Source organism: Lethenteron reissneri, chromosome 41 (genome assembly GCF_015708825.2).
Source record: "Lethenteron reissneri isolate LAM-NWPU_2019-01 chromosome 41, ASM1570882v1, whole genome shotgun sequence".
In the NCBI taxonomy this organism is placed as follows: domain Eukaryota; kingdom Metazoa; phylum Chordata; class Hyperoartia; order Petromyzontiformes; family Petromyzontidae; genus Lethenteron; species Lethenteron reissneri.
The window spans coordinates 3,485,816-3,499,666 of record NC_083819.1 but is presented as its reverse complement, the minus strand read 5'-3'; the positions used below and the strand labels follow the sequence as shown (position 1 = coordinate 3,499,666).

The window sequence follows — 13,851 nt, the reverse complement described above, 5'->3', positions numbered from 1 at the left end:
TTCGTAGCGCGCTAACCACTACACTACCGCTCCCCACTCTACAGCACATGATGTCACTTGCATAATTTGAATATCATATGTTATTGGCCTCGGTTGAAGTGATACTAAATATGTTAAACGCATCCAGTCCTTAAATGACATGTACAAGGCAGCATTGGATGTTGTGTAAATATTTACCTCGAGGGTAACACAATATGACCGAGGCGGCAACATTAGATCATTGCTGTGGCTTTACAAAGGATTCTCCTGGCATAATTATAATATAATTCGCAGCCCTTTGTCAATTCACCGCTGGATGAAGGCTTTCTCACAACTGTCGGCTATTGCGGTCATTTGACCATACTTCACCATGCTAGTCGGCAAAGGTTGGTGGGAGGGAAGGCAAGGCAGGATGGTTCAGAGATGACTCGCCACTGATGGTAGCCATGGCTGGGAATCAAACTCGGTTTGTTGGCATCATGGAGTAGTGCACGGACTAGTATGTTACTGCTCCACCCATCTGATTGGCATTCTACAATGCAAATTGGTGCTTTACGTCTTTGTGCTCATTTTTCGACGTAATGATTTCCCCTGCATTGAGACACTTTAGGGAACTCACACAGTTATAGACAGTGAGTCAGATGTCACACATGAGTCTTTAGCAGTGCTATTTTTGTCGATGTAACATGCGCTCGGGAGTGACCGACCTTTATAAATATGTCCAGTACTTTACTCGGTACAGTTGCTCACAGAACGTGGGTATCGTGCATCGTAACAACCGCAGGATTGTTTAAACATTGTAATGGGCCCGAGTTCACAAACAAATAAGGTCAGTGTCCCAGGTTTATTAAGATATACCGTACATGTATAAATGCTACTTTTGATATTTGTTACTGCATTATTCATGAAAAAATAATGGGATATACCCTCATTTAGATTGTTGTTTATACATCTGATACTTATCAATATACTCTTTGGTTTTTTCGGTAAAGTCACGTAGATAAAAAAAGAAAATAAATGAAATCACGACGTTTCGAAAAAGAAAATAAATTTGATCACGACGTTTCGAAACGTCGTGAATTTTTATTTTTTTACCGACGTGACTACTGAAAAAACAAATGAGTATGGACCCTTGCAGTCACGAAAACTTCAAATCTAGAATTATCAATATGTTATGCTTAAAACTCAAGTATTGATTGCTTTAGTGTAAGTACGACATATACGTGGCATTTTAAAAGTAAAATCCCCTTGCACGAGGTACGATAGCCAAATTCAGAATCACACTTGTTTTTAAGCGATTGTTGTTGTGGGCATAATTATTATTGTGATCTGTGCAGACGATAGCGCGTGTGTGTGTGTGTGCTTATTGTAGTGGAGAAGAATGTGTACAGTCGTGGAACATGAACCTTTGTAACTCTGGGAGATAGGTGATAAGGAAATTCTGTGCTCTGCTGACTTTATCTTTGAGCCGTGCCTGTGACTCTTCACTTGTGCTACGTTTATTCATTCAAGCATTCAAACTTGTGCGCGACTTGTTGCCGTATCTTGGCATCATTCCACCTTGTCGTTTATGTTTATGCACTAAAATGTGTAAAATGTAAGGTGTACTCATCAGTCATGTGTTATGAATGTGGGTTTGTGTTTGTTGTCTTGTTTGGCATGCTTGTTTGCAACAAGATAATAGTGTCCTTCTGGTCTTGTGGGGCACACAAACAAAATGATTGTGCGTTTAAATCACAGAACCTCTCAAGATTTGAACCACGAGATGGCTTGCTGTTTAAAACCAAGCTTTGGAGCCCGTAAAGCAGTCAGGTTTGACACGTGGAGTACTTTTTCAGGTTTTTTTTTCGTGATGGATTGGCAGTGTTTGTGGTAGGCACAGCCCAGAGATTTGGGTAAGAGGGAAGATAGCGTAAACACATTCCTGCACTTTATAAAAATGCATCTTGATAAAGTGTCATTATATTGTTATCAGGCCTTTCAAAGCTAATTCCGTAGGCACGCATATACAGTACAATGTGGTGTGTGGAAGAGATTGTTCTATTTTCTTAAGAACAGGCCTCTACCATTTGATGCACAAAGTGCAGATAAGTACATAGTTTGACCTATAGCTTGCTGACGATATGCGTTGACCATATTTCTTTAGAAATTGTATTTATCCACAATTTTATCCCATCTGCTCTATTGGCGTCATGGCACGAGATGAAGTATCCATTCGAATCTCTCGCATAGTAGTGCAACACTTTCGTGGTATAAAATGTCCCATGGAAGTAGATATAAACGATAAACTAAACTATTATTTTACCAGGTAAGGCCCACTGAACTATATAGCTCTTTTTCAGAAGCGACCTGGCCACAAATAATAGCTCAACGAAATGGCTTATGTGGAAATTTATAGCGGCCAAATACTCCTAAACACGTGATGTTGATTCTAAATGTGGAGGGAAAAACCAGAGGACCCGGATAAAAATCCACGTGTCCACAGGGAGAACATGCAAACTCCAAATATATAAGTGTCTGGTCGGGATCGAACCCACGACCTCCTGTTTACCAGGCGAGGTAGTAAACATCTGACCACTGTGGCGCCTCATTGAGTTAGTACTACATTTGAGATCCCCCTTCCAGAGACCTGTTCCACACAGTAGAGGGCAGAATTTTTCCACCCGTTCTGCCATATGAGAGAAATGTTCGCTCCACGACAGGCAAACCTCTCGTTGAATTATTAAAGCTGTTATTTAGCTAAATTAATTGTAGAACGAAACTGCATTGAACGTGAAGGGCTTTTTATGCAGTCATTCGTAACTGGGTTGAGACATCTATCCCAGTTAAATCACAGACGGCCGCCTGAATTCGAACCCAGAATCTCAGCAGTGCCAGCTCCGTGCCCTAACCTCTGAGCCGTTTGACCACTTCTCGTTAACTATGCCTATATGATAAACCACATTCCTTCATGTGTTTTTATATTATGAACGGTGAATAAGGGTATTTGGTAACATTAAATTGTAAAAGAGTAAGCCGGGTACAAGGCCTGACTATGGAACCTTGTGAAGTTGATATGGAATGAAATGTATTTATTATTATTTTATTATTTCCCTTCTACGTGACTTTACCGAAAGATCCAATAATTTGATATGGAATATTATAACAATGTTAGGTATGTCACTGTGGGACATTCACTCTTGAGGTAATGTCAGTACTGGTGACTTGCCTGTGATTCATCCCACCCACATAGCAGTAAAGGTCTACACAAGTCTACAATTACATTATATATCATGTCGATTGTCTTGTTGGTATCATGCTTTTAAACAAATTTGGTTGAAGAGCATGAAAAATATAAAAGTTGGAAATTATTACGCATACACAGGACAATGTTTACTCATTTTATTGGCATCCATTTGCTTTTGCCTTCGCAGAGCGTAAAGTAAAATGTCCTGTTTGGCAACATAATTGAAGGAGGGAAAAACTCCGAAACAGGCAGTTGCCACATTTACTGTCGCTAACACCAGTGCACCTCATAATGCTTTCAAAAGCAACCATCACTTTAAAACGTAATACATCAGGAATTCATTTAGCTGTTTTACATAGCATCAATAGGTTGCACAAAAAATACAAATCTGGATAAAAATTGTACAATTCTGATCTCAAATTATTAACGGAGTTGTCTCTAGCGACATTTCCGAAAGCTCTTGTTGACGGGCAATATTTTGCCCTTGTTTATCTGTTATTTCAGAGACAAGTCCATGGTGCTGGGGTGCTGAACTGTTGGTCTTTATCCTTCACGCTCGGGGTCTAATCCTGTGGTCATTAAAATGCGGCTCGTGGAATTTGTTCTTGCTCCTCTGCCCTGTTATCTCTCTGATTGGCATAATTGCCGCTGACGGCCGTGGCATGCCATGCGCCAGTGTGAAATCCCTTTGACGTGACGTGAAGTTTTGACACCTGTCGCACGCTACTAGCTGTTCTTGATTGTCCTTTAGTAATGCCGTGGCTTCAACAAACCCTCTGGAATGTGACACCATATTATCTGATAGCGGGCGCCAGGCACACACTCACTACAAAAATGCTGGGGTATGAATACTTCCAACCGGTAGTGTAAATCAAAATATGCAGGCAGACACCGGGCTTGAAGTGTTAACCCGTGGCTCTAAATAGTGAGTCTTTGTTAGACTTAAGAAACCAATGAAATCGTTCACTCGTTGCATAATGTAGGACATTGTTTGACTTGAACTGGTTATTCACTGAAGTATTTTAATCCTAAGATCAATTTGACAATGTGAGGAATGTACATTCTTTTTTGTCTCTTGGACTCTTGGTTTAACAGTTACTTTTAGTCGCACACTGTACATACAATGTCTAACATGTGCTTTGACACACATGCAGTTTCCACAAGCCCTTCCCGTGCACAAGCTCAAAGCGTGTTTTTTGAAAAACAAGTTTTTTTTTACCCCTTAAGCAAAATTTCCAGGCACTGTGGTAACAGTGCAACTTGAAACTTCTCTGTGGGTGTGGTATGAGATATAGTGGTGGTCATGCCTTTGAAAATATTGTGACTTTTTAAATGCATTGTTGTACGTTTTCTGTTCCATACAAGATCGATTGATGGATCATGTTTTCTTAAATTAGTGTGGCCCAAAACGACCTATCGGTTCTTTTATTTAAGCAACTGTGGCAGTTGTACAAATCAAAACTCTTCACTGTACATAACCTGCAATGTCCTAACTATGGTCGCGTGCCTGTCACAGCATCTGTTGTGACTCAACTCATGCTCGAATGATGAATGCGACAGTCAGCTGCTATTCAACCACTTTTTAATGTTTTAATATTAAGCGGCATCGTTTTGAGCTCATATATATATTTTGGACAGCCTTGCTGCAATCCGCACGATGTCCACATTTGAGTAACATCGCTTGTTTGCCGCCGGTGTTCAGGTGATCCTGACGGTGCTGCTGAGCGAGGGAGACCAGCAGGGTATCGAGGTGCCGGTCACGCCGGAGACCTGCTGCAGGGATGTCGTGGACTTCTGCAAGGAGCCCGGAGAACTGCACTGCCACCTAGCGCAGCTGTGGCGAGGAGATGGTGCGGAAATTAAACGTGATGTGTATTTAAAAAAAAACGTTCAGGAAATCATGTACTGCTGTCCAAGACGGGTTTGTCATTGGAAGTATATCAGTTTTCGGTCTGGAAACCGACAGTAGCTCTAAGAGGAAACACCTATACATACACGAGTTTTCCAGAAAGCTTATCCTATTCGCAAAGAGGATAAAAATGTGTACAGCCTTAATTGTTTCTCTCAAATGAATGCATATAGGATGGAGTGAATACGTACCCAATTGAAACAAGCTGCAAGTGACAAATTCTATTCAATTATAGGCCTTTCTAATCCGAACACTACTTTAAATTCGCATTACAGCACATGACGTTATTTTATTTTGGAAAATGGAAAGTTATGTAACTTAAAGGAATACATTTTCATACCAATAAGCAGTTATTTCTTCTCATCAATGTGAACCCAGTAACATTCTTAGACATGTATAGATACAAAATGTGTTATTGCAATTGTTTCATTCATTTTGTGTGAGCAGCAATTTTTTTTATATATTTATAAAGTATTCCTTTGAAATGTATTATTAACATCTGCATCTTCTTTTCACTATCACAGATAATGCTGGCAACATGGGCTTTTATCTAAAAGCTATTGAAATACGTCATATTGGATATTTATGTACAAATATTATATCAGCAATACATTTGTATGGAAGAAGATTTTCTAAATTTCTGAAAATACGAAACAAGGCAATAGTTACTTTAAAGAAAATATCGTATAAAAAAATAATGGGAAGAACTGTGCGTAGGTTTTTGCGGTCGTGCTGTGTAGCCCTCCGATGTTTTTTTCTCCGGTTGGACCATGTGTTGTTTGGCTTCTTCAGTTCCTGAAGATGCTCCCAGTATGTAGATCGAAACGTCGGACAACACACAGTACGACCCAAAACCACATCGGACAGCAATAAACCAAATGTACCTTAGGCCGGAAGATTACATAATTTCTCTCCAATAACCTAATAAACACCTTTCTTATCTAAATAACGATTTTTACGATGCACCGTATAATGCATACGCATGTGATGCAATCTAATTCCATGCGTAAATAATGGATGTTCACACGCGCATTTGTTTTTGTGTGCTTGTGTGTAAAATCACAGAGCGTTCCCTGCCAGCACAGGATATGATTTATGATATCCTGCAGCAGTGGGGGGCCCGCCGGGACGAGGTTAAATTCTACTTGCGGCACGATGACCCACCCACCGTCGACAGAGACCCAGGTGAGTGTCCAGGCGGTCGCCACCGGTGGTGTACGTTTGTGCCCGTGGGCAATCCCCGGTGTGTTATCTCGTACACGCTAGCCCGCCCACCAACCCACCCACCCGGCTATCCGATGATGGGCGTGCGTGCGTATGTGCGTGCTTGCGTGCGTGTGGGATGTGCTACGGCATGCCGTCAGTCGTGGAATGCTGTCGAGTGGGCCAAGGCAAGTCCCAGCCTGACGTGCAGCACAACAGCGAGGAATATTGAATGCGTGCATGCGGTTTGCGAAGTTTGCATGGAGCGAGTGATGATTTTTTGTTTTAGTAATGGTATTATTAATCACCTGTAACCAAATCGCCCAGAATGCACCCGATCTAGACAGGTCTCGGAAGCTAAAGCACGGTTTAGCCTGCATTGTGCTTGGAACGGTGGTCGCCCATCCGAGTATGTACAGGAATGCTGAAAATGTGTTAGGTTGGAAGAATAACCATTGAAGACAGTGTTACAAAGAGCAAAGCGAAGTTGTGAACTTGTAAAGGTTATGGTGATAACGAAGGAAACTTTTTGGAACGTGAGACGAGAGCTTGGCGAATAAGTTGCATTATCTTCTTGGTTCTTTCGGTAAAGTCACGTAGAAGGGAAGTAATAAAATAATACAAATTAAACATAATACAATAATTTTCACGACGTTTCGGCCACAACGCAAGCAGCCGTCCTCAGGTGAAGAATGAAACACCAAGCTACGTGACTTTACCGAAAGAACCACGAAGATGAATCCCTGCAGTCACGAAAGCTTTAAATCGAAATTTAAGTTGCATTATCTGTCAGACTGAAGGTCGAGATCAAAGGAAGACAGAAAAGTGAGTAATCAACATTGAAGTGGTTTTGTTTACAAGGGCAGGAAGAGTGTGGCGTGTTACAAGGGACAGAAAAAGACGGGGATCAATCACTGTCGACCACCAGATTTGGGGGTGACACGTGACTATAACGATTCGTCCTTCGATTCATCAGCGAAGCGTCAATGAGTCTCAAGACTGTTTTTCAGTTGTGTTTTGCACAGACCCAGGAATCTATTACAATTGTGGTTTTTGATGTGCATCATGAAATGTAACCACAATGTAATTGCAATTTCAGCTACCAATCCTATCATGTCTGTAATTATGTATGGCACCAGGTTTATTTTCCTTTGGGTTCTTGGCCAATTCCTTATTCAGCAAATTAAAATATGAATAATTAAACGAAGGGTTCCTACTGCATTTCCTTAAAATCGTTTTAGTCGCTATTAACATGAATACATTCGACATAACAGTTGGTTTACGGATTCATTTTCATAGCGTTTTTACACTTCATTATGCTGCATTAAGAATGTCTGCTATTATGCTAAGTTTAAGCACATTTTAGTGTGGACAATTGTATATATATTTTTTTCAAATCCACAGAGTAATGTTAACGATAACCTTACTTGTCGATTCAAATATTTTTAAACCAAATATGCATTCATCAAATCGTTTATGTAAGATTCCATAATTAATGATTTATGCAAATCGTATAGAAATGTTAATATGTAGGCTCGAAAATGAACCAACATGATAAGATAGTACAAATGAAATAGTACAAATGAGGCAAACAATACCACGAAGGCACAAAACATCTATTCTTGATAACACAACAATGCTTGATAACGCAACAGCTTAACGTCTTGAAGGTAATGGCTGAATTTAGAGAAGGTGAATTAGTTGGATGAAGAAAGGGGAGCGTAATGGGGAAAATGTGGATTGTCAAGCGTTTGAAACCAGCTTTGGTCTAATGTCGGTCATGGACCTCCCATTTTGATTCTAGATTTGAAGCTTTCGTGACTGCAAGGATTCATATTCTTAGGTTTTTTCGGTAAAGTCACGTAGGTAAAAAACATTAAAAAGTAAAATAAAATAAAAATCACGACGTTTCGGAAGCTTGTGTTGCCTCCGAAACGTCGTGATTTTTATTTTATTTTACTTCTTAATGTTTTTTACCTACGTGACTCCCATTTTGAGTGTGCACCTCCTCACCTCGAGCATCGTATGTATGCGGGGAGAGCTTCTTTCGCACCGTACGTAGCCAACTGTGCATGTCATTATGGAGTTGGGATTTGTTTGGAGCTTTTGTTCGCCAGTAAATGAAATCTGTAATTATGAGAGAACCCATTGCTCCTGAAAACATAATGCAGACTGGAAAACAAATAGGCTTGGCAACGCACAAAGATGTGTGGATTGCGTGTAAAATAGCCGAGCCTTGTTTTGCCTGTTAAGATGTACACATTTTCTAAATGACAAAATGACTACACATTTCAGTCTTTTTGAGTTTGTGGTCTGAATAACTTCTAGGTGTGTTGTGAAATCTAATATTTTTCGTTATCTTCCCACATCTCAAATGTGAAAAACCTCAAACCGTCCACTTGAGCAAATATCTCTCACATCCGTAAAGTCGTTACCCTAGCTGCTGCTGACACCCTCATCTATACTTTAATCATATTCTGACTCGACGATTGCATATCTCTCCCAAATCCCTCATCACCAAACTCCAGATGATCCAAAATATCACCGCCAAACTCCTGACCCACACCCGTATCTACCCGTAAACAAGACATCACCCCAATGCTCCAATCATTCCACTGGCATTCAATCTGAGATCAATTTCACGATCACCATCTTCAAGATCCTCTCGACTGGAACCCTGCCTTCCTTTTCACCCTCATCTAACTCTTCCCTCCTCCACGCGCGGTTTGTTACAGCAAAAAAATGCAAAGCCTCCCAGTCCAACATTCGCTCGGTGGGAGATCGCCAATTCTGCTTTGCTGCCCCACTGGTCTGGAACTTCCTTCCTCCGGCCTTCCTTGATGTTGACTCTGCCCCTGTTGAACTCCAGGCTCAAGGCTGTCCTTTTCACCCCGGCCTGTGACTGTCTGCCTGTATAACATATATATGCGCACTGTCGCCGTACAGCATGTCGAGGAGAGATTGCATTTATATTCCATATAGATACACTTCGTATAGTAATTGTATTGTGTCATTTATATGTGGGGTTTCAAGTTTTTCCAGGGCCAGGGGCTGGGTGGCCACTGGGGGTGGGGTGGTTTTAGGAGGAGAGATGAATCTGTACATGTTCACAATCAGACACTCATGGTACCAGTTTATTGTTCTTTGTTGGAAGATATTTAATCAAACGGCAATGGTCACGTCAAAATTGACAGGAGACAGCGGGGATGGCCTTACATGGCTTGGCTGTAGTGGGCACCTCTGCATGCGGTTTCACCATGAGCGTCTGCCTTGTAATATTTGGTTGGGGCTGAACACTATGCTGCATTGTGGGGAGATGAGGCTGCCGTCTGAGAATGTAAAACTTCTGACATTGGCCATTCATCCGAAGAGAGTTAAACAAATCCTATCACACATTTGTGGGTTTTCTATAGCCCACGGTGAAGTTTCATTATGTTTATATATTACTCTTGAGTTTGTGAGTGATATATATACACACTCAGTGTGTGGTGTCGGTCTTAATGGCAGTCTGCTCGAAAATAACCGGGCTGAATTTTCAGCGCACAAAATAAAGATACGTGGTAAAAGCTGCCTCTTCAGTGGTGCATTTGTACAGTTTTGTTTTGTGACCAAGTAGCCAATGGATATACACCTTGTAGGGACATCTCTTTGTTTTTGGAAACTGGAGTATCTTTGAGCTTGCTTGGCTTGACTGTATCGTAACATCTAGTACTGGGCGTGGTGAATAACAACAGTGTTTGAGAGGAGGAAGCGGGCTATAGAAGCCGACTTCATATGCGTGCCATCGTTCTGCATCACGCATTTTTACACCTATGTTTATGTCCGGGCTACTGTGAAAGATGGATAACAAGTTGGCATGCATGGATTATGTATTTTTTACTTTCAAAGGGTGTATGTTCATTAAGAACTATGCATTTGATGCGATACATTATATGTGGTACGATGCATCAATTCAACGTTGAATATAGATATTTTTTAAACTCGCGATGCTTCCTTGCATCAAGACGCGCGTGTGTAAGAATCGATGTTATACATTTCGTATGCAGTTGCATGTAATGTGTTCGCGTTACCTCTGCAGCCACTTGGCACAATCATTTTACCCCTGTTAACAAAAAATCGAATCGCGATAGATATAATTAATCACATCTCCAGGCACTGATTCATTCCACTCCTATGTATGCACGTATGTTGAACATCTTTCGCACCGTACGTAGATAGCCGTACCAATCCTGAGGTGCGGGATTACAATTAATAATGCTCCGTGAATATATTACAAGTTAGACTTGGCTTTTAAATTTAACACAACACTCGAATTTTATTTATTGGAAATTACAATAGAACAGCGAGCTAATGCATAACTTGTGCCATGCGTTGTACCATTCATGCCTGCGTCGGCCAGCAAAAACACTTACGAAGAAGTTAGGCTGCAGCTCGCAATAGCTTGTGCCGGTTTAGGTAGCCAGAGGGCCTCCAGCTAGTAGTGTACTCTCGTACACGTGCTGTGGCTGTACTGTACCCATGTGTTGACCCTATCTTCAAGCGCACGCAACCTAGCTCATGTTTGCACAAGCGGTCTGGCAAGCCGAAGCGCACAGCTTATAAGCTATAGTAATAATAATTACTCTAAGGGGGGGGGTGGGGATGTAAGAGAATATTTTATATTTTTTGACAATGCTATATGTTGGAGTATCTAGCACAAATCACAAGAATGTTTTAATCTGGATCCTGAATACGTTTGTCATTTTCTATATTTACAAGAACTCTGCAGGCGGTGGTTTGGGAGTTCAGTCTTAGGTTGTGTAAGTCACTGCCAAGCACCGCTTTGTCAGTGGAATTATACATTCGACAGGAATGCTTTACGGAATGAGCCTTTCGCAAGCATTGAGGCTGTGTGGTTCATAGGGAATGGCACACAGGACACTGATTACAAGATACGCAAAGTAAAACGTGATCAATTGGCAATACAGTACAGAATAAGATGGATATGGGCACATCTAACCTAAGCACAGTTCTGATATAACAAACACATCTCTACATTATACTGGTGGGGGGTAGTCAAAGGGCAACTTCTGATACAATCGCACTAATAAAATAAGCGCACCTTGCCTTGATCCCAGGGGTGTGTTTACATGTATCTTCTATTGTATTATTGAAATTGAGTATGCACCCATATTGTGCAGCTTTGGTGGTTAAGTGCATTTCACACAATCTGCCCAGTATATTAATCGTCTGCTCCGCCACTGCAGTGAGCCGGCCTTCATATTTCATGGTATGTGTCAGGGGTGTGCAAAACAGATACTGTGTTATGGATTGTGCAGAGTGCTATTCCATCATTCGGTTTAATGTATAGCACAACTGAGATTACGTGCGACCTTAAGAAATGCCAAGCCATTTTATTTTGCCACACGTGAACTTGAATTTTGAGTCTTGCAGTTTGGTTGTCAAGGTATGCCTGTGTTCGGAAGGTAGGCGGCGCACGAGAATGCATATTTACTGTTTGTGTTTGAGATGTGCGGATTTTCACGGGAGGGTCTCGAGGCAAGCAGCAGACCGAAGAGAAATTCCTCTTGTGGGAGACAAAGTGATTTTAATTTCAAGTCTTGTTGTGCATTCGAAGGACGATTTGTTGCAATGCTGAGTATTTGAAATTCAGCCTCTTTTTTTTTTCATTTTACATGCTGTTCAGTTTGTATCTGCGAAATGTAACCTTTGCTTAAAATTTGTTTAAAAAGCCATCTAAAAATTATGCAACGGTAACAATGTTTTCTTGCAACACGACCAGTCTGCGGTTTTTATAAGCATACTAAAAGATTGTGTGCAAGACAAAATTGAACGAATAAAGCTGTTTTAAGGCTTTAATGTGGGCATTTGGATAATTGCTGCCTTGCTTCTGTTGCTGGCATGGAGCGGGCCAGAAATCTGTAAAGGCATGTGCTGGCCTACGCACAGGATATGTGTGTGTGGGTTGTGTTTAAATGGGCCCAGCTCCATGAAAATGAACAACAAAAAAGTGTCGGGGATTTTTTTTTTTAAATCAAGTAACCGCGCAAGAGCGAGGTGGCTGACGCTCTCTCCCCTTTGAACCCAGGTGGACACGGAGGCCGGGGCACGATGCTGAGACGTGGCATTGGTGGTGGCCCTCCTGACAATCGGGTGAGACATTGCATATTGCCAACTACACACAAGAATGCCTGAGCTTTACTCTTTTGGCCACGATAACAAATGTTGGTATGCGGAATGGAATTTTACAGTAGCTCGGCCAATTAAATGGAAAACACGTTGGCATTCGCACACAGCAAGGCCGCTGCAAGTTAGTTTCCTTTGTGTTTTTTTTCTTCTTCGTTGGGCTCCCCATCTTTTGTGGGAGCATTTGAAAAACCATGGTGCTCTATTGTTAACTCAAATGGCACGATGCTGGCATAAGGTATGCGCCGTAGCTGTTCTTGTGCCCGTAACTTTTCTTGTGCCCGAACGCGCAGCAACATTCCACCAGGCCAAAGGGGCTGGAGTGGTGTGGTGGAAGAGTGACCTCACCTCGAACGCTTTCCTACCCCGCCTCCTCCCCCCTTATGTAAAAGGCGCGCCCCGTCCACAGCATGTGCGACAGTGCAGGTGCATATTTGATCTGCGCTTGGCACAAATTGTTTCAAGAGCGTAATCTGGGAAAGCCATGCGTGAAATTAAGAAATATGCTGCACCCTCTCACTGTTGCCATCGAAAACAGTGCACTCCATGTGTCTGCTGTGCAGTTGCTTAATATCAAAGCCCACCTGTTATGCGTTATTCCTTGTTTACCACATGCGCTGCTGCGTCCTTGGCCATCTGTTACAATTTAGTAACAGCAGGCATGCATTTTAGCGTGTGCTCTTCTCAAAGTAGTTTTTTAGTTTATGCGTTTCTCTTCATCTTGCCAACCACTAAGTACCAGTGGGGTATCTAAGGATAATTAAATGAGAGGTTGGACGTGGGGGCAAGCAAGAATGTTGCCACCATGGGCGATGTGGGCCGTCGAAGCAGGAGAACCATAATAACATAGCTCGTATTTGATGAAAAGGGGGGGTACCTGCATGGGTGACTCGATAAAACAGTTCCTGCATGCGAATATGCAATAAATATTGCCGGGTGAGCAATGTGCGTTCAACCCCTCGGCCTTGTGGCGTTATATTTTTTGTTGTTGTTGACCGACCACAGATGGGGACTCACTTGGCTGACCAGTTTAATAAATGGGTGCGCGCTGAAGCCTGGCTGTTTACCCGGTATCAGCTTTCCTCCTGCGCAGAGAGAGAGAGAGAGCGAGCCACAGTAACGTTCGATAACATCGCTGTGTACGTGTGGATAGTGCGCAACAACAGCAGCAACTTTGGGCGTGTTGACCGTGACGGCATTTAAATCGCGTAAATCTAATTAGTTTTGTGATGGTAGTGGTGGTACACAAGCCAATATCACCAGTGGTCTTTTTTTTTTTACCAGCAAGCCCGTGACCTTTTTGTGTTATTCTGGGCTGTGTGGCGGATAGCTTTCAGGATGGACACCT

The 13,851-nt window shown here is 41.9% G+C and overlaps 1 protein-coding gene across 4 annotated transcripts in view; it reads left to right on the top strand.

Annotated features, from left to right (window-relative positions):
* Window positions 1–13,851, top strand: part of LOC133352794 (apoptosis-stimulating of p53 protein 2-like) — a 50,389-nt gene that overhangs the window by 2,238 nt on the left and 34,300 nt on the right. For all 4 annotated transcript variants that reach the window (XM_061568695.1, XM_061568694.1, XM_061568693.1 and 1 more), the window contains exons 3-5: window positions 4,908–5,055; window positions 6,180–6,299; window positions 12,406–12,470. In XM_061568695.1, coding sequence (XP_061424679.1) covers window positions 4,908–5,055; window positions 6,180–6,299; window positions 12,406–12,470 — 333 coding nt within the window. The remainder of the gene's footprint in view (window positions 1–4,907; window positions 5,056–6,179; window positions 6,300–12,405; window positions 12,471–13,851) is intronic.